The 21,930-nt window shown below is 33.8% G+C and overlaps 1 protein-coding gene and 2 non-coding genes across 14 annotated transcripts in view; 1 reads left to right on the top strand and 2 right to left on the bottom strand.

Annotated features, from left to right (window-relative positions):
- Positions 1-503: 503 nt before the first annotated feature.
- Positions 504-21,930, bottom strand: part of Nadk1b (NAD kinase 1b) — a 65,965-nt gene continuing 44,538 nt past the window's right edge. For 8 of the 12 annotated variants that reach the window (XM_017609797.1, XM_017609796.1, XM_017609799.1 and 5 more), the window contains 5 exons: positions 4,652-4,735; positions 2,137-2,370; positions 1,642-2,053; positions 1,309-1,566; positions 504-1,233 (listed from right to left, as the gene is read on the bottom strand). In XM_017609797.1, the coding sequence (XP_017465286.1) occupies positions 940-1,233; positions 1,309-1,566; positions 1,642-2,053; positions 2,137-2,370; positions 4,652-4,735 (1,282 nt within the window). In that variant the 3' untranslated portion in view covers positions 504-939. Of the gene's footprint in view, positions 1,234-1,308; positions 1,567-1,641; positions 2,054-2,136; positions 2,371-4,651; positions 4,736-6,183; positions 6,902-21,930 lie in introns of those variants that run through there. The other 4 variants (XM_017609794.1, XM_017609793.1, XM_017609795.1 and 1 more) reach the window with 2 other exon arrangements.
- On the bottom strand, positions 15,503-15,574 carry TRNAD-GUC (transfer RNA aspartic acid (anticodon GUC)). The gene has a single exon. It is a non-coding gene; the product is annotated as a tRNA-Asp (tRNA).
- Positions 16,535-16,607, top strand: TRNAK-CUU (transfer RNA lysine (anticodon CUU)). The gene has a single exon. It is a non-coding gene; the product is annotated as a tRNA-Lys (tRNA).

Below are 21,930 nucleotides of genomic sequence, written 5' to 3'. Positions count from 1 at the left end.
ATTAGTCCATAATAAGCGCGTGCAAAGTGCGAATTTTTCCCACTAAAATTTATAAGGTGTCAGCATTTTTCTTGCATATTGCTAATAATTATTATAATTAGTTCATACATACTGCACTAATTTAATATTAACACAAAACGATTTGAGCTTTAAGTTTTCCATTCCAAGTGCGTAGGAAATATGGATATCGATGGACATATTTATAACTAGAAAAAAGTGTTAGCTAGTCATGGCTCTCCAGCTGCAAACAAAGAAACATACGCGCACAAATCATCTGGCATGCGAATCAGTCAACAAATATGTATATACATATATCAACATCAATGATTGAATTAATTATGATTTGGTTTACCACATTGTATGCTTGTGTATTAGTAATTTTTCCAATATCAATATTATACAACAACGATATTAAATTGTTTGCTTGCTTACATGTGCAAAAATTTAGAATTTCTAATAGCGCATTTTCTATTACAAAACAAAAGTCGCAGCAGGTGCACGTATATCAAATACCTCCATTGTTTTATTTGCTTCATGCCACATCACATCACATTTCACTTTACTTTATTTATTGTAATTTTTCTTTGCAGTATATGTATAACAAATTTACGCTATATACTAATTGCCAACAAATCGATTCATTATTTGTTACAATTTCTTAAAATTCTTCTGCTCACAATCCTTTATTCACTAACACAATATCGCTAAAGCTAAAATGCACAAATGAAACAAAATTTGCGCGCTTTCCACGATCTTTCCCAAACCACACTACTATCTTTCATAAATATGCGCTTACACGTAGCATGCAGGCATCGTTTTGACGGCGCTGCGCTTTTCAAATTCAATTCATTCTCAAACATTCTTCAACTCCATTTGTTTCTACACAGCAGCTCCTCAGAAAATGTAAACGCCACCCAATCACTGCAAGCTTGCATGCATCTAACTATCTAATATGGAGTCATTAACGCGATCCAGATCATCGAGTGTATCCTCCGAACCGGATGCGGTTAAATCGCACAACTCATCCAAACATTTCTGCTTCTTGCGCACATTCCAGTGCAGACACTCCGCCAGCGAATCGAACCAATCGGAAATTTGATCCTGTGCGCATATACTGGGTACGGGGTAAATTGAGGTGGTCACACGTAGACAGTCGCCGTGCAGCAGCTCCTGACGATTGCGACCGTCAAACGAGACCCACGATGTATTGCGGCTGTCCGGTGAGATGGAGATCTGTAGACATGTGAAAAGCGAATAACAGCGTTACTTAAAGTTGTATCTTTAAAAAAAAAAAAAACTCATATTTACCTTTAACTCCACGCCGGCGGGCACCACAATCGGGCGGAAGCTCAATGAATGTGGACAAATGGGTGTTACCATTATGGCCGGCACGGAGGGATGTATCATCGAGGCGCCAGCAGCGACGGCATACGCTGTGCTGCCGGTGGGCGTGGACACAATTAAGCCATCACCCTGCACGGATGTTATGTATTTGCCATCCAAGAAGAGATCGATATTGCTCAGGTACGGTGAGGGGCCACGATCGATGACGACTTCGTTGAGCACCTGCAAGACAATCAGTATCCAACACAATTTTTTTTTTACAAAATTCAGGGGACGCGCTAAAATTCACCCACTCACCAATATATTTGTTGATGCACGACTGGTCGCTTTGCCTGTGCCACCACTAGCACTGCTTGATACTTGATTATCCTCCAGTGCAGTACAATGTTTTTCTGTTTGATGATTATACGGATTTTTTCTTTGATTTTGTTGTAAACTCTCCGACTCCTTGCGACGATCACTCTTGCGATAGATGACGCAACGCAAGCGACTGCGCAATGTTAGCGCAGCATGTCCTTCGAGCACATTTGTCACTTGCTCTTGAAAGTTATCAAATTGGAATGGTGTTAGAAAACCGAGCGAACCCAAATGGAATGCCATTACTGGCGGCACTGATTGCTGGAAGAGCAAAGAGGCATACAGCAGTGTGCCATCGCCGCCTAAACAGACTATGAAATCAATACGATCGGTTAAATCATCACGGCCATCTCTGTGTGTGGGCGTATAAAAAAAAAAAAACGGACACTAAGTTAATTACATTGCACTGTGAGTAAAATTGTTTCAAAGACTTACTTGAATGTCACCAATTTCTCTTTGATATTTTGAAATTTCTTATCTTCTAATAGTAGCGGGTCATCGAGCACCGCCGACTCGACCCAAACGACCATGTGCTTCTCCTGTACCAGCCATTCAACTAGCTGCACAAAGGGCGCCAACACCGTCGAATCACGCACTTTCTTTATGACGAGCACGGTGAGCGGTGGTTTGTACCAGGTCAGACGCTGACTGGCAGGATCCTGAATTTGCCTGAAAGGAGAGATGGGAGGAAGAGGGCGTTATTTTTTTGCGTTACTAAAAAATTATAGCATTAGTCGGCTTTCAGAGACGTCAATTCTTGCTTTTAAGTCTACTCGTTCGTAGGCGAAGGAGGTGAGACGAGTGTACTCTTCCCCTCTCTTCTTACCTCCATCACCTGCGAACCAAGCAGACTTGAAAGCAAGACTTGACGTGTCTGAAAGCCGATTAAGTACTAACTTTTTATTTAGCATTTTTTGTTGTAATTGTTTATTTTTAAAGTAATCTTTTGTTTTTAGTTTCACTTCATGCTAAGTTTTTTATATTAGTTTTTTACCTTATTTATTATTAAATTTAATCTCAATTATTTTTTTATTGTTTTATTCATTCTTCTGTTAGGGCCGTTTTCTCATGTAGGTCATACAATTTATATGCCCTTTAAACGCAAATTTTGTTCTGAAAAAATTAATTTCTAGTATATTTTTTTATTAACTTTTAGTTCACTATAATTTTTATTGTCATTGTTTATTTTTTTTAATTTTATTTTTGTTTGTCCCTTTTTACTTTTTTTTTATTTAGCTTTTTTATTTATTGTTTATTTTTTAAGGAATGTTTTGTTTTTAGTTTCACTTTATGCTCGATTTTTATGTTAGTTTCTTATCTTATTAATTAATTTTTAATTTAAACTCAAAAAATTTATAATTTTTTATCTATTTTATTTTTAATTTATTTTATTTCTGATGTGTACTTATTTTATTTTTTTATTATTTTAGTTTGTTTTATTTTTTCATATTTTTTTAATATTTTATCTACTTATAGGTTTTTTTTAATTTTTTTTATAAAATTCATTGTTTACTTTTATTTTCTTTTAGTTTTGATTAACATTTTTACTTTTTTTTTGTTTTATTTTATATTTTTTAATTTTTTTTTTTTTTTTTATATATATATATTTTCATTTTATATAAATTTTATTTATAATTCTTTCGTATTGTTTTAATATTTTATTTGTTTTCATTTTTTGTACTTTTTATTTTATTTGATTTTATTTTTATTTTTATTTATTTTTTATATATTTTAAATTTTTACATATATTAATTTCTTATATATATTAATTTCTTTTATATATTAATTTCTTATATATATTAATTTGTTATATATATTCATTTTTTATATATTTTTATTTTCACATATTTTTATATGTACATACATATCGATGGCTGATTGGAAGATCGACCTATCTCGGCAGCCAGTTCGAAAACGCTCTATCTCAAAAAACTTTTCAAGAACGCCCTATTTCAGAATTCGTTTCAAAACCGCCCTATATCAGCATATTTTCAATACATATTGAAGTGGGATAGGGCGTTTTTGAACCGAATTTTGAGATAGGGTGTTTTTCAATTAAATTCTGAAATAGGGCGTTCTTGAAAAGTTTTTTGAGATAGAGCGTTTTCGAACTGGCTGCCGAGATAGGTCGATCTTCCACTCAGCCATCGATATATTGTTATTTTTTATACATAATACATATGTGCATTTTTATATTTAATATTTTTTTAACATTTATATTTTATCTTTCGTAATGTAATTTACGTTTTCTTTTGATTTGATTATTTTGGAACTCGTTTCTTTGATTTACTGATTTTCATTTTATTTGTATGTATATCTCCTTTTATTTAAATATATGTGATTGCATGGGTATATATTTTTAATTTTTTATTATTCTTAATCAATGCAAAATACCCATACCATTATGCCGAATTTCCACCAAGCAATGAAATGACGAAAAATTTGTGCTGTTTAAAAAATACCATATGGAAATGAATTTAGCGACAATTTTTATTAACATAATGACACAGGTATTTTTTAATGCCCAAATTGGTCATTAAAATTTGTGTAATTTGATGCCTAGTGGAAATCCGACATTAGTACACTCTCAAAATAAACTTGTAACGCCAAGTTTCAACTAGGCATGGGAGTGATCAAATTGACAAAAAAGGTATGCCATTAAAAATGGCTTAATGACTTATTCTAAAAATCTCTCTGATGCTAAACTTTGCCAATAAAATTTATGACACTAAATGTCCAATAGAAATCCGGCATAAGTCATATTTTACAAAATTCGAAATTTATTGGCAACAACAGCTTGCCAACATTTTTAATATAAATTAAAAAACTTTTGGAAAATTTAAAATTGTCAATTAAACTCTTTTGCATTGATGCCGAGGACATTATTATTATTACATGTTTATCAGTTTTTTTTTTTTAAATAGCTATATGATTTGTATTAAACACTTACATAACCATTGCTTGATTTTTCATTATTCGTCCACATGGTCCAAATTGTTGAAATGGCGATGGAGCATTTAAACTTCTGGTGCGCCTGTAAGTAAAAAAAGGAATAATATTTAATATTATCCAGATATGTATGTACGTATATCTAATAAATTATGTAAAAACCATTAAACGATAACCTTCAGCTCCACGTAATAACATTGACTAATTTAAAAAAAAAAAAGTATTTTATTGTACATATAATTCCAGATAATTTTTCGAATCATGATGGTTTTTATTGAACAAAAATGAAACGGGGAGTTTATCAACGCGGCACCACTATCATTATCAGTAGGCAATTGAAAAGCACATCCAAATTACAACAAACGTCTCAGCAAGCGTGTTCTTTCATACATAAATACGTGGAACAACGATGGAAGGCTTTGTTACACAAATGGACGAACCTACAGCTTTACGGCGCCTCCGAACGGTAATGGATTTTATGATTAGCTCTCTTTCATGACAGTCGCGGAAAAGTGGAAGAAGATCTAAGGATATGAGGAAAATTGATAAGTACTATAAACTCGAAAAACTCGAAGCCATTTTAAATACCATTTTGAAGTTTTCGTATCACTTCAGTTTAGATTTAAGGATTTTTTTAATTTTATGCACAGAATTATGGGACCGCCCATGGTTTCACAAAATTACGAAAACTTTTAACTTGCTGTCAGGACTATTTTGTTTTTTACTTTAAAAAGTGAAAACAAATCCCACTTTAGCATCAAATGGGAAAGAATTTTTTGAATTATAATAATTTCTGATTACCGCCTAAAAGTACCAAGCAAACGTTTCAAATGTGTATGCATATTTAATTACATATATACGAACGCTTCTACATACGTGCATTCATACAAATATAGTAGTACGAACACGTAAGAAACCAAACCAGATTTTTTAGTTGATCACCTTAAAATTGTTAAATGTAGCTGGCGCCTGGCACCGAAATCTTTTCAATACATTTTTTTATATTTTTTGACATTTTTTTGTAGAATCACAACTTATAGACGAATTTAGCGAGCATTCTTGCAAGTATGTACATATGTATGTATGTATGTATATTAGTGTGGTCCTTAAGATATAAACATCTAAATTTTGTATGGGACACTCCCTTATTTTTTTTCTACGTAAAAAATAGTCATCCACAAAAATTAAAAATTCAGGGGTCCCTGCCAGGGTTTAAACAAAATTGTATTTTTAATCTGCTAAATTTGACATATTGTTGAAATCATAAACTCCCTGCGTCATAGTTGGTCAAAGTCAAAATTTTGCTATAAAAAAAAACTTTTTGAAAATTTTCGTGGACGTTTTTATTTCCTACGTAAGACAAAATATAGATGCGCTCTGTGATGTTGATATTTTTTAAGGATCACCCTAATAAATATATGCGTTTTCCTTTCGGTTTTTTGTCTACACTTTTAAAGCATAAATATTTATATTAATTTTGCTTATGGTTATTTTTAAATGTATTTATTTTTTTGTTTCGGTAGGCGGTATAACCTTAATGTTCTGCAATCTGCTGTGATTTTTTCTTGCAGCGACAGCTGTTCCAGCACAGTTTCGCCATTGTACGCATGAAAGCCGTTATAGTCTTTAATGTTGTTATTAAATTCCCCTAAATCAATGCCGGTGCGTTCGAGTGGCAATGCGTCCAGCAGCAGTTCTTGGTGGCGTCGATGTATCGGTAACATGTTTTAAAGTTTATGAGATTTTTTTATTCGAATTTATTTTTTTAACACTCAACACTTTTCAAAGCGCAAATAAAATACTCGTATTTTAAAGGTGCAGTGTAATAAAAATTATAAACTTTTATTAGTTAAATTTAAATGTATACTATACACATATATGTAAACATTTGCAATAGCTTTACGCGATCGCTTGTGCTGGGTAAACTTGCTTAACTTTTTCTTTTGTGTACTTTTTTATTTATTTTTTTTTTTTTCAATTTTTTATTAGCCAAGTATTGTCGTAGTTGGTGGCTTGCCTTTACCGCGCCGACTTTTGCTACTGTGCTATGCGGCTTTAAATGTTTGCCGTTTTGATTGGCATGGGTTGTTGCTTTAAAAACGAACTAACTAGCCCGATGCCGTTGTCGTTCCGTTGCTGTTGCCTGTACGAAGGTTAATAAAATACTGAAAACAACCTGCTACCAACAATTGTTAATAAGTTTTTTTTTCGGTGTTTCTCAAATGAGAAGCAGCAGCCGACAAAGGCTCATCAACCAGCCAGCCAGCCAGACAGCCAGCAGAGTCAACCAGGCATTTCGTGAGATGGAGGAAAACATAATTCGAAAAAATACAAAATACGACGAGCAAAGATGTACTGCACTATGGCGGCCCCAACAAACAAGCATAAACAACGAGGGAGTGCGAGAGTGCGAAAAAGAAAAAAAAAAACATCCGACTAAAATAAATAACATGTACTGATTTTGAGCGCGAAAGACGGCAATCAACAGCAATAAAAAAAAAAAATCCCATAATAAACTTAACCAAATAAAGCATTTAAATGAAAGCACTAAACCACTACTAAAATATTGAGATGCTCAGTTGCTCAGTTGGATGCGGCCCCATGCCGAGAGAGTGACGGATAAGCGAATATTCGAGGTTCGGATGTTTATAAGCAGAGCAGAAGAATTTCATATATGCATAACCAGGTATGTGGTGTCTTAAAAGTCATGTAACATAACTAAAGTAGTCGCAGCTGTAAAAAAATGAAAGTAATTAGAGGCTAGACACTTGACAGATAGCTTTGAAAAAATCTAAGAATCAAAATCATTAGGTTTGGTAAATAAAGGGAAGCAACTAAAAAATTAAATAAATATTTTATGCTCAGTGTTCCTCTAATGCTAATGCCCTTCACTGGCTGATTTGCGTTTTCATTTTGTCACATTAATGCCGAGACCTACAGTTTAACATCACCTCCGAACAGCTAATAGTTTTATGTTCGAAGCTTATTCATAGCTAGTGGCGACCGCTATTAGAAAACACTTTTTTTTTTTGTAATGCTGAAAGGACAAATAATCGATCTACGTGTAATTCTAAGTAAATTTGCTGAAGAAACTATGGGTCTAAAATCAATTTGGAGTTTGCCAAATTGCGAAAATAAGTTTCTTAACATTTTGTTGTAGCACCGTAAAGAAGTGCTTAAATTTTGTAAAAAAAACACGGTATAAGGGGTTTTTTGGTATGAGGAATCTATTTCTGCACTCATCTTTTTCTTAAAACTTCTACCAAAGGGCGCAACACTAAACATTTTTAAATTTTATTCGAAACCTATTTTCCCAACTTGACATGATTTCTTCGACAAATTTGCTTAGACTTACACATAGAATCCTCCTATGTTATAGGCACATAGTCAAAAATTTACCCGCCCTAATGCACATATGTATGTATTGATGTGTTTTGATTTACAACTGCTATGCCTACAGCTGTGCCCCGGATCAACCGCTTTTAGGGAAATCGGCGATTGTGTTGGCCTGTGCATGTTGTATTTACGTATGGATGACAAGGCTCCGGTAAAAATATCCTTTGACTCGGCACCCATTGGTGGACAACAAAAGAAAGGACGCTCCCAAACACAATCGGCGCATCTTCTATTAACTCCATTGCCGTAAGAACGTCGTTCTTTTGCGAGCTTGTCGACCTCCCCTTTTCTAGTATACTCTGCAACCCAATACAGGTGTGCCTCCGTATCAGCATATAATTCAGCCATAGCTGCGCTGCATTCTGTCACACTTCTTGGGGAAGCGATGTGCGATGTTGGTGCATTTATCGTAGCCTGACTGTTAATCTCGTTTATTTACTCGGTTAGTGCTAATTCCACCATTTTTTATACTTATTTAAAGCTTCTGCCTGCAAAATGCTATAATAGTCCACCAGCTTATAGGAATTAATAAGAGACTTTCCATCATCAATACATCTGTGTCAGTCTTCGAGCTCGATAAGGACTCTGAAATTCGACATCGTGTTGTCAATCGAAGTAAAAGGTAACACCATGGTTTCTCGTCGGCAAACTAGCCTCTCATTCTTCCCAAGTGGGAAATCGTATAAGTATCTTGAAGCGAAAGTTACAGAATGACGCAATATCATCTGTAGCGGTATCTAAGTCAGCTTTGGTTCTGTTATGGCCAAATATTTTCACTCAACATCACTGCGCGTTCATAATAGACTTGCTGACACATTTATTGATTATCTTAAGAGCAACTTTTGCGGCATCACTATTTATGAAGACTTTTGGCCTTTNGAACACTGCGCGTTCATAACAGACTTGCTGACACATTTATTGATTATCTTAACTTAAGAGCAACTTTTGCGGCATCACTATTTATGAAGACTTTTGGCCTTTAACCCTTTCGATTATTTCCTTTTTGCTACTTTTATCCATTGCTTTCCACCAGCCTACATTGAGGTCAATAAGAGTGCTTGCGGTGTACACATACGGTCAATCAGGTGTGTTAAGGATAATATCTAAGTACATATGTATGTATTTTCGTCTCGAGTGAAAGATTCAAGGTAATCCCGTCCACTTTTGGCAAAGAGATTTTGAGGACCTTCGTTTTCAGTAATTGTATTTTTCAATAAGCAAGAAGGTCCTCACCCTATGCATATAATTTTAAAATTACCTCTTCAATATCTTTTAGCGGATTTCAATTTCTATTTACAATTCAATTTTATTCTGTTACATCTTTAGCGAAAGGATTTAAATGCAGCAAGTAACGTTATCTTAACATTAACACACACACACACACACTACATCTGTATGACAGTTAAACTCGACGGAAACCGTAATTTGCCCTGTAACAGCTTCAAATGTAGACTTCAACCCGTTAGCAACGCAGGGCGTAGTATATATTTACATACATACATATGTAGGTACTAACTATATAGCACCTTATGCGTCTACTTGCTATACTGGCAGGCGTATAGTTTACAATTGCACTAGCTGTTTGCATTAATTAAAATCTTTAATTTTTTTATTGCTACCAATGCGCGTTGTAAATAGTATTTATTCATTGCATACAATTTATGTATATATATTTTCCACACCTTCGGATCGTTCACTATGGACGGCCGACGGTGAACCGCATCACATCGCCTCGTTCAAAATGCGTTTTATTTTGCACTTTGCATCGCTAATGCGTCAATTCATATGGTAAAGTTGACGTGAAAGATATATGTATGTGATATATATATTAGGGAGCCTCACCAAAAAACGTTTCAGCTTTTTCGCCGGTGTTATAAAATGTATGCTATTTTAAGACCTCCGCCAAAATATTAAGATTTACGTGAGCTTGGTTGATTTGAAAATACGTACCTCCAAAAAACATATGTTTTTGGTTTCGTTGACATAATTTTTAAACATTTTTATGCAGAACCTTTAAGCCGAAACTTTACTAGCATCGGAGGCGTTTTTTGGCAAAAAAAAATATTTTTAAAAACTAATTTTATTTATAAAAAGCCTCGATTTTTGAAGGTATTTTCAAATCGGTCCATCTCACGTAAATCCACATATTTTTCCGAAATATTTTGCGGGAGGTCTTAGAATATAATATATTTTATAATTTCGATGGGAGAGCAGTACCATTTTATTTTTTATTTTATTTTTTTGTATGGAAAGTGATGCACCCTAATGTATATACAACAACAATACACGCTTAACGTGAAGTGTAAGTAAATAATAAATGAATAGTTAATAAAATTAAAAAAAAAAAAACAACAAATAATCAAGCCCAATCAAGCGTTCAATGTATCGTTGCTCGGCGTCTCAATCAAAAGCGGCGTGACTGACTCTAGTTTTACGCATATGCCGATGACGCGAAACAAGTTATTGATTTTTATCGAAATTGTCATTAGTAATCACAAAAGTATTTTTATCACTTAAAAATATTTAAGCAGAATTTTCTGTTTACAACATCGACTTTTGGCTTTTTGTTGTTTACGTACAGGAAGTTTCGATACTCAGAAAATGAATTGGAATGCGTATTAACCTTGCCATGACCACGAAGTTAAGTAACTAAAATACTACATATTTATTTGTAAACTTTACATATTAAACATAAATACTACACACATATGTACATGCAGTTCGCAGTATCAGAGAACTTAGATAGATAGAGAAGGTGCAAATTTTTGGAACGTANCTGTAAACTTTACATATTAAACATAAATACTACACACATATGTACATGCAGTTCGCAGTATCTGCAAAGTTTTTTATTCTAATTTATTTTCGAAATTTTTTTATAAAAACATAGTTCGTCCTACACCATACTTAAAATCATAAAAAGTTGCAAATTTATTGAATTTTCCTGACTTTTGCACAAAGTTTAGAGATTTAGTTTTTGTTTTTTTGCGAAGTATGAACTATATTTTTATTGCGTTGCATATATTAATCTTATATATGGTATAATAATCTTAGGGTAAACAGAAACAATAAATAAAATATGTATTTCATTATGAAAAATGTCTTTAGTTGTGTCTTTTTTATTATTTAGAATCCTGTCATAAGCATGTTTCTATGATTTAAGTCAAGAAAATTCGGAATATCTCAAATTGTAGTAAAATAGGTGAATTCTAACCTAAAAGCGCATACTTCCTGCCAAATTCACGTTGAAATGCACGCGGCCACGTTCCACATCCGGCGCCTAAAAGTATGCAATGAATTTTAGCTTCCGGCAGAGAAAAAATTTCTGCGGGAGCCACCTGCTCTACGATTATGGGCGCCTGGTGGAAATTGGGAATTTTAGCAACCGGACCGGCGGCCGCCGAGTACACTGAGAGAAATTTTTGTGGAAAATTAAAATTTTTTGCAGGAGCCGCTGCTCTACCATTATGGGCGCCTGGTGGAAATTGGGAATTTTAGCGATTTGGTCGGCGGTCGTGGAGTAAGTACACTGAGAAAAATGTTGATAGAAAATTTAAAAATTTTTGCGGCAGCCACCTGCTCTGCGACTATGGGCGTCTAGTGGAAATCGGGAATTTTAGCAACCGGACCGAGGGTCGTCGAGTACACTGAAAAATATTTTAGTGGAAAATTTAAAAGTTTTTGCGGGAGCCGCCTGCTCTACGATTAGGGGCGCCTGGAGAAAAGTTTTAGTACAAAATTTTAAAAAATTTGAGGGAGCTCCCCGCTTTGCGATTGCGGGCGTCTGGCGGAAATTCGCAACCGGACCGGCGATCGACCAGTACACTGAGCAAAACTTTAATAGAAAATTTCAAAATTTTGCGGGTGCCGCCTGCTTCCCTATTATGGGCGCCTGGTGGTAATTGGCAATTTTTGAAACTGGAAAGACGGTCGTAGATACACTGAGAAAAATTTTTGTGGAAAATAAAAAAATTAGAAATTTTTCAACGAAAACACGGGCATGATAAAATGCGGCAATACGACCTTCAAATGAAAGGATTTAAAAAGGGGTTTTAGTTAAGCTTTTTTTATATAATTGGCATCTACATCTTGAATTATGAAAAAAGTCGATATTTTTTACTTAACCATGACCCCATTTTCGGCATGTTACAGTTATTTATTGATTTGGCGAATGCAGTAATATTTTTCTAATAAGCCTGATGTGATTAAAGTATATTACATAATTGTTATATGGATTTTTATCAGGACAAATAATTGTACTATGGTCCTTTTTCGATAGCTCATATACTTACCAAATTTTTACATAAAAATTAAACACCACCAACAAATATTTTGTACGCAAACATTTATTTATGTTTTATTTTATTTGTCATTAAAATATTAAATTTATAGTTTTACTTAAACTAAGAACAATAATTACTGTTAGCGTTAAAGAGTTTTATAAAGTTCTTATTAAATAAACACAGGACTGTGAAATCACAATATATGTACATACATATTTCAAAACGTCTTGCAATTTTCATCGACATCAAAAACCGTTTTCGATAATTCTTTTTTTATCTGAAAGGTGGTATCTGCTTTAGTTAGAGAATATAAATAGGGAGTACATACATATCGGCGATGTTTTCGCAAAACCACCCATCGCCCAATTACAAAACCGCCTATCTTACGGCACTCAAATTTTACAGGAGAGCGAAACGGTTTATTCTTTGAAGGCATTGCCTTGATAGGCTGTGTTTTCTCTAGCTATTATTATACAAATCTGTTGTTTTAATAACGATTTAATGATTTTTATGCATAAATCTCGAAGCCTGGAGTTCAGGGTTACCAAATATCATTTTTGCCACAACTGCGATTTAGGCAGTTTTACAACTGGTCGATAGGCGGTTTTGCAAAAACATCGACGATACGTATTTCATGTGCCTGGTGAATTAAGTTAAATTAGATTTTTTAAATACGTGACAACGCTCCAAAAGTAGTTCAGAAATAAAGCCTTTTCAAACCCATTTCATTTGATACCGATATTTTTAATATTTGCTTTAACTTATTAAACAGGTGCAGCCCTCTTTAATATTCTAAATATTTAAACTAAAGATATCCTACCACCTTCATTTCACGCCATATTTTAATATTTAATTTAACTTATGCACATTTTAATTAAATCCTAAATTTAAAACAGGTGGCAACTCTGCAAAATATTTTCAAACCACAACCTCTTTCGCCTGACATCCATATCAGGATATACATTTTAATTTTCTGTCGGACTTGCCTTTTGAAACAGGTGGCAACGCTCCTACATGTAATTAAGAAATAAAGCCTCTTCAAAACCATTTCGATCGATGCTCATAATGTAGTATTTGATTTAACTTATACATAATTTGAATTCATTTTCTTTTTATCAGGTGGCAACTCTTTTTGAAAAAACAAGAAGTTATTGCACATCCACAGGCCAAGCCCTTTATTTTGATACCTCATTTTGTAAAATCGAACGAACGGTACAGATCTGATATGACGAAAGAGTTTTCGCGTATTATGCATTCATATGTACATACATACATAGATTACTAAAAGACAATATGCATATATATGTATTTATATACATACGCTGCGATGAGGTTATAAATATTAAGCCATCTGTTACTCAAAGCCGAAATACTACCTATACACACATACTTTTTGTCTCCTCTCTCACTTCCAGCACAAGCACGTGTTTGCAAATTCATGACGAAGTGATTTTGTATGGAAAACCATTTATTTGACTAAAATAAACATACTTACTGAGGATCTGGGGAACTGAGAGGATCTTAAGTATATAGTTTGACTAGACGGAAGATGCATATGATCTCATTATTGCTATTCAAAAATGTCATAAATATAAAATAATTTATTGGCTTTTGTATAGAATGATGTGTACACTCATGTTACAATGAATACCACTATTATTTTTTATGAACTTTATTTTATTTATATACAAAAATATTGTTAAAGACAAGTTCTCCGGCGTTTTAAAGTATTATCTATTACTTACATTCATAATTTTGCTTTGTCTAATGTACTGATTTTGCGCATAAAAAATCTGGCAACCCTATTCATTGGTCTGTACTTCTTTAAAAACGACGTTGGTGACGTAAAGCCAACATAAACCTGGCGATCGCTCAAATTGAGCCGTATCTATGCAGCAGAGTGATTGAAAATTGTTCCACTCGGGTCGGGGCCATTATATGAAGCCGTAGCGATCTTTCACACTATGTTATATGCATTTCATTTATAATGAAATTCGTAGGCTTTTCGAATAAAAACCAGGGACCAAAAACAACTGTTATCTCGAATTTACAAATTGAAAACGTTGCCTGAATTCTGAAATTTAACGAAAACGTTGTTTCATAACAGTTAATAGATGAGTAATATTTTTTCCATTGCTGATAAGAGTTATTTCCCAACGTTTATCTTATACGTTGCTCGATAACGGTTATTGGCCAACGTTTATTTTTTACGTTGCTTGATAGAAGTTTTTGCCCGACGTATATTTTTACGTTATCTGATAATAGTTATTTCACTCTCTCACTTTTATTTCATCATCTTTACCTTCTTCTCCATCTCCATCTTCATCAATATCCATCAATATCGTTTATCAGACAACGTAAAAAATAAACGTTGTAAAATAGCTCTTATCCAGCAACGTAAAAAAATAAACGTTGTAAAATAGCTCTTATCCAGCAACGTAAAAAAATAAACGTTGTAAAATAGCTCTTATCCAGCAACGTAAAAAAATAAACGTTGTAAAATAGCTCTTATCCAGCAACGTAAAAAAATAAACGTTGTAAAATAGCTCTTATCCAGCAACGTAAAAAACAAACGTTGGGAAATAACTCTTATCGGCAACAGAAAAAATATTTCTCCTGCAAAACAGTTATCAGGCAACGCAAAAAGTAAACGTTGGGTTATGACTCTTATCGACGAAATAAAAAATATTTCTCATCTAATAACTGTTATGGAGCAACGTTTTTGCTATAAAACTTATAACTGTTATGTCCCTGATAAAAACAGATTTTCGTTGATACAGCTTGTTTAATACCATTTTAACATATATTGGAAACCCCTTTCTAGTTGACAGATTAAATTGATTAAGAGTTGTTTTTCTATTACATAAAAGAAGGTACCAAGGCTTTTATTGCAAAATGAAAAAAAAACCGATGTAGGTATTCAAAACTCGCTGTTTATTAGGTTACCTGGTTCAAAAAAAATAACAATTCCAGAGTATTTCATTGTGTTAAAAAATTATGAGCACACAGTATTGTCTTCCTCTTGATTAGCGCTGTAACCGCGTAAGCGATTCTGGCCGGATAAGCATACAGAAGGCAAATAAATAAAAGATAAAATAATAAAAAAAAATAAATAAATAAAAATATATTAATAAAAATAAATAAATAAAATCAAAAATAAAGTTTAGCATCATCTCCCCGACGGGGAATTGAACCCCGGTCTCCCGCGTGACAGGCGGGGATACTAACCACTATACTATCGAGGATGTTAAAACTACAGCTGCCGACATCAGCATTTGAGAAGCACCTGGGTAAGGCTTCATATATTCCGAGAAAAACATGAAAACGTATGAGAGTACATATATAATTAGTTTGTAGTCTATTTTTTGTTAACCCTGCCAGCAAAAAAACCGAAAATCGGTCCGAAAAAGGAAAAAAAAATGGATAAAGTGTGAATTTTTGTCCGTTTACCGATTCCAGTTCCGGATACTTTAATGATCCGTTTTCCCACTAAAATGTGCGGCATAAACGTATGTACAGACAAGTACCGAGAATCGTTTGTGAAACGGACACTTTTTTGTTTTTTTTTTTCTGAAATTTGTCTGATTCGACTTTTCGTTCAATACGCTTTCCTTTTGCACTTCACAGATACTTTTTCATGGTTCAAAAAAATAAATAAATAAATACAATAAAGGAAGCGCCTGACGGAATTCGAACCCGCACCTTCTGGAAGCTAACAAATAGCGACACGCTCCTCTGCACGCTGAGCCACTGTCGACCACGCAAGCATGCTTTCAATGATTAGCTTGAGTAAATAAAATACAATTATTGCTTTCATATAACATCATCCTTTTCGAGCGTTTCGAACGTTTTCCGTATACGAAAATGAATGAAAATTGTAGTCGTTTTCTATTCGTTTCCGGATACGGAGAATTGTATCTGCAGCATTGTCGGCAAAATTTACATTTCTCTGCTGGCTGGGAAGTTTTCCAAATATGCCTGTGTTTGTATAGTCGCTAAACGTTTCAGCATTCTGGCCATGGCATAGCACCCGTCGATAAAAAAATTAAGAATTTTCTATATCTACCCCGATTTTTAATTATGTGTATAACAAAAATATACATATTTTTAATAATACCAATAGTTTACGACTTCAAAAAACTCGTTTCGATTCATGTGCAAACTGTGAGAATGCCGTTGCTAAACCAAACCACCGCATCACAGCTGCCCGGCTAGCTCAGTCGGGAGAGCATGAGACTCTTAATCTCAGGGTCGTGGGTTCGAGCCCCACGTTGGGCGCATGTTTTATTATTTTTTGCGAAATATAATTTTATTATTATTTAACACTAAGAATTAATGAAAATTGAGTTTTAGAATAGCTGAAATACGCTGAAATACGCACAGTGTGGAAATTGAAAATTCTTCGTAACAAATTCTAATAACTTAAGGAGAATAGCTGGCGAATAAATTTCAATAGTGTTTTAAGGCTTTGAGATGGAGAATTGGAAACACTTACCTTGATCTTTCAAATGACCTTTAAAGTTAAGGGGTTTTCAATTTGTTCCTTTTTGGACCTAAAAACAGTATGCAGTGAACTTTTTAAAAAGTGAAAATTTTGATGCTTTGTATTTTTGTTACCTTAAAATAGCATGTTAAGAAATCATTAAAAACAAATAAAATGCGTTTTTCGGTGCCTGCGACCATGGAAATGGATTCCTTGGCGCAAGAGCAGCAACAATGTGTGGTTAAAACTTTTTATAAAATTCACTGCATACTATTTTCAGACCAAAAAAGGAAAAAATTTAAAACCCACTCTCTTTGAAGGTCATTTGACAGGTCAAGGAAGTTTGTTTATCCAACGAAACTATATATTCTGAATTATCGATCTCAAAAGACTTAAAACGCTATTAATTTTTTTCGCTAGCTGTTCTCGTTCTTAAGATATTAGAATTTGCCACGAAAAAATTTCAATTTCCTTACTGCGCGCCATTTATTTGGAGGAAAATGATTAGCTTTTTTTCTGTACACATTTTATTTTCCGGAAGGAATTTTCTCTAATATTTTAAGCTTAAGCAATCACAAAGCAGAGCCTTTTCATGACGTATAAAAATCACACACCATGCGAGTGACTCATCATTCCCGTAATTTTATACGGAAGGAAATGGCATTGACAATCTTTTATAAGTGATTAAAGAAAAAGAAAAAACCCGCCCCCAACACCTAACGGCTAAATTTTCTGTAGTTATTTCTTTCCATACAAGTAGTATAAGTTCTTAATATGAACCATAAATACGGGTTTACTAAATATTTTGACTATTGTGCCACTTAGCGGGTAAATTTTTTCCGTTATCCTGTTTCACGTTAATAATATACATACCAGAGCTGTAAAATGATTGAATCAGTAGGATCTGCATTCACTTGGCACTCGTTTCAAAATGTTGATTGTTTAACTGTATAAAAAAAACCTCATTCCTGAGTGGCTTAAATTATTTTGAAACAAAAACAAACGTAATGTGTTGTTGAATGGCAGAGTTCCATTCAGTATAGAATGCGAATGTAACAAAAGTATTCGCAATCATCGTGATTGTAAATTTTGGTTGAATGCAAACAGTTTTGATCATTCAGTACTACACTGAAAAAATATGCCTTGAAGAAAATATTTATAGGAGAAAATAGTCGTTTTACTTCTACTTTTCTACTAATGCTACAATTTGGTAAAGCATTACCTAAGACCAGAAGTACGTACCAGCTTTGGATATTCTGTCAATGCGGTTTAAAACCAACTGCATGTTTTTGAAGGAAACTTGCGGTCAATTTTATTTAACGAACTAAATTTTTATTTGTACAAAGGGATATTTTTATTTCTCAATACCAGGCGCTCATACATATGAAGTAGCAAGCTTTCTATATGTATAAATTTGTTTGTAGAACTTTTAAATACATTTTTTTTTGTAGAAGCCTTTGAACTGTACAAAGTATAATTTTGGAAATTTAAAAATTTATACAAACAATTTTGTACGTAGAAATAGAAAACTTGTTACTTCACATGCATGAGCGCCTGGTATTGGGAAATGAGAATATCGTTCTTTACAAATAAAAACTGATCATAATGGGTGGCCGCGCGAAAATGGGCACATACATATGTATTTTAAAAAAGGACATTATATGTATGTGGATAAACCATGGACTGAATGATAAAACCTGCTATCATTTGATGGTTGTTATGCTTGATTATTTCATGTTCTGCAGATTTTCCAATCTTTAAAAGAAAAAAATTATAGATACTAATTGTCTTGGAACATTTTGCACTCAGTTTTTAAACAACCAAAACTATAAATTTGTACAATATGTTCATGTGAATCAAGCTGCGTTTCATGCGTGGAGGAGTCCAAGCACAACCATTCATTCGTAGGACATGGCTTAGCCCGCGTGGCCGCTGTGCATTGATATGCGACACTATGTCAATATCGTTTTAAAGTTCATACACCTCATTATTCCATCATCTAAACTTACATATTTTTCTTAGTGTATAGAATTTGATTGGAACTGAATTAGAGAATGCACACATAGCAAAGTGTTCATTCATCTGGAAGCTAATTCAGTATTGAATTCTGTTTACTTCAGCATTCTCAGTTTTTCATTCAGGTATTTACTACCTTACTGTGTGAAATAAATTTTTTTTTGAATGATTGTAGATTGAAAAAATATAAGCCACACTACCAGACCAAAGGAAAATGAATGAAATCCTACTTGTAAATATTTCATGATTAAAATTTTAAATGATTTCACAGTTTTACAGCTCTGATACACACATTCCAAATATAACCTATATCTGACCATAAATACGGCTTTTTCAAATATACACAAGTGAAACATAATAAAAGCTTGTAAAAAGGTTGAAAAAATTTAAAAAGCTATTTTTTGAAAATGAAAATTCAATCTACAAAAATTTTAGCTTCTATTGAACTCAGTTAAGGCCCTAGTAATGGGAGCATTCTGCGCATACAGAGTTTTAAAATAACTTTTTAATTTCTTTTAAATTCCATGACAATTAATTCACATTATTAAATAGAATAAGTAGTGTTGATAACGCGACCACTGTAGCCGAATAGGTAGCTCAGCAGGTCCCGGTTTCGAGAACGGTTCATCGCAGACTTGTTTTTTTTTTTAATTTTATATTTTTAGCTTTTAATTTGGTAACCTAATAAAAATCGCAAACATTTCTTTTAGATTGCTTTGATGATAATCCCACTAAAATAAGAAGGCTTTTTTTCTTGAAGAAAAGCCATAGAGACATCGTCTTACTATTTTTCTTTTTTATGTGGTTTTCGCTCTGTGTATGCCTTAGAAACAATCTTTTATGAAAATTGCTGACAGAGGATATTAAATATAAGCCCTAGATTTCAAAACTAGTAAAAAAGTTGTAGTTTTAGCCATAAAAAAGCGAGCGAATCGCTATATTGATTGTCGTGTGGCGATAAAGGCACTATAATAGCACAGCACTTCCACAAGAGGTGTGGCTGAGTGCAGCGCAGCTCTGGCTCAATTATACGCTGATACGGACGTACACCTGTACTGGGTGCCGGGGTACACTGGCATTACTGGGAACGAGGAGGTCGTCAAACTCACGCCAAAAAGGTGCTCTTTCGGAAGTGGTAACGGGGGCCACTCAGAGGCTATCCAGACTAACCTAGATTTTGACTTGGACGTGTCCTCAGTCACACTTTTAAGGAAAGAAATTTTTCAGTTTTGAATTATTTTCCCACGAAAAAATCAGTGAATTCCTTGTAAGTCTTACTACAAATTCATAACTCTGTTTCTGCAGTGGTTGCCGCACAAATTGGCTCGAATGTTCTGAGTCAAGCAGCTTTTTTTGAGTAACGCAATAGTACTTAACAGTATGGTTACATTTTCATCATCTACTTCGATTTATTGGCATTTCATAAAAAAATATACATATATAATTTTTAACAGACTGCGATCATTTGTATGTAGAGCACTTAAAATGTTTACTTTGCGAGCAGATGTTCTGTTTCTGCCTTTTAATTTTTATTCCCCTGAGTTTAAAATACTAAGCATGCTTAAGCGCTTAGACAAATATTTACTTAAATTAAAATAAAACTGAAAAAATCGCTTCACAAAAGCGTATTATTTTTTACTTATAAACCAAAGCGATTAAGTAATTGTTTAAGGCCATATTTATTATACGATTATATTGGTTGTTTGCCAATTAAATACGGGTGCATGCTGTTATGAAGCGATTTGTAAATGCCAACGGCATTTTGTCTTAATTACAAGCCAATATAAACAAATATGAGTAGCTGAAGTTATTTGGTAATATACAAAAAACAAAAATTACTTGAAGTGCGCACTGTACAAAGGCGCGCGCAGGTCGCCGCGAGGCACCAAAAAAAACACTGAAAAACAGCTTCAATGGGACTACATACTACCAACTTTGAAGTGGAACGTCGTTGGTGGACTTGGTGTATTGGTTCCGCATTGGATTTTGAGCAGCAGCGGATGGCAAGCCGCCATACATATATGCCACATAAGTGTAGCTACTTTGGAAAATTTTGCGAACTCAAACGAGTCTAGAGTATAGCCGTAAGTAAGCGGCCAGCGTACACAGCAGGATGACAAAGTAATGATGCGTACAAAATTCATTTAACAGCAAGATTAATGAGGTAGAGTACTGTGTGAATATGAGCTTTATGATTGCTGTCAAAGCAGTGACAAGTCAGTTTGGCAGCGACACTGAAAATGGCATATCCGTGTCCGTTTCGATGTCGGCATCGCGAAGTTGAAGCCAGAGTATCATCGAATGTACATAGGTTAAACTCATAGCGTAATAGCCAAGATGTCAAGTGCAAGCGAGTGGCAGCATTTGTGCGCACAATTGTTGCTAATTTACTATACGTACAATAACAAAAAAAAAAACATACTTGAGTACATATGTATGTACAATACGGTGGTTCAAAAATGCATGTCAAAAAAAGTAAAGTCGGAATTTGTATGCTCTCACCCCCTAGGATTGTTCTATATCGAAAAAAAGTAGACACCTATTTTTTTATTTTGAAATCAAAAAATATTTAGGGAGTGCTCAAGGTGCTCAAAGTTTTCCCTGTAATTTTACATGGGGAAAAAAGAACTTTTCGTGGAAATGGTATGGAATTCTTGAAAATCAATATTTTCCGATAGGAAAACTGTGGTTCTCTTCAGGAGACTGCCAGTATCAATACACAATTGTTTATTTAACCATTTTTTAATATTGAAAGATTTTTTATTGGTCCCCCATTGCATTTTCTGGGGTGTTGGCGGACTTATAAAATATAGTTACCATGAAAAAATAGTTCCGAGTTGTTTTCCCCCATATAAAATACATGAAAAACTTTGGGCGCTTTGAGCACTCCCTATTTTTTTTTAGGAAAAAAATATAGATATATAATATATTTGTTTTTTGTTATTTTTTGGCCATTTAACAATTATATTCAACAATTTTATAATGAGCTCGAGGCCATTTTTTAAATGAAAAATTTATTGTGGAAAAGCATCAACAATTTGAAAAAATGGTAGAAGTGATAGCTATTTCGGAAATCACCACATTTCCTCATCAGACTTCTTT

This window comes from Rhagoletis zephyria, unplaced genomic scaffold (genome assembly GCF_001687245.7).
Source record: "Rhagoletis zephyria isolate East Lansing unplaced genomic scaffold, Rhagoletis_zephyria_1.1 Rzeph_scaffold_00257, whole genome shotgun sequence".
NCBI classification, from domain to species: Eukaryota; Metazoa; Arthropoda; class Insecta; order Diptera; family Tephritidae; genus Rhagoletis; species Rhagoletis zephyria.
Note: the sequence above shows the minus strand (reverse complement) of the source record. Positions and strands in the feature narration are given on the sequence as shown.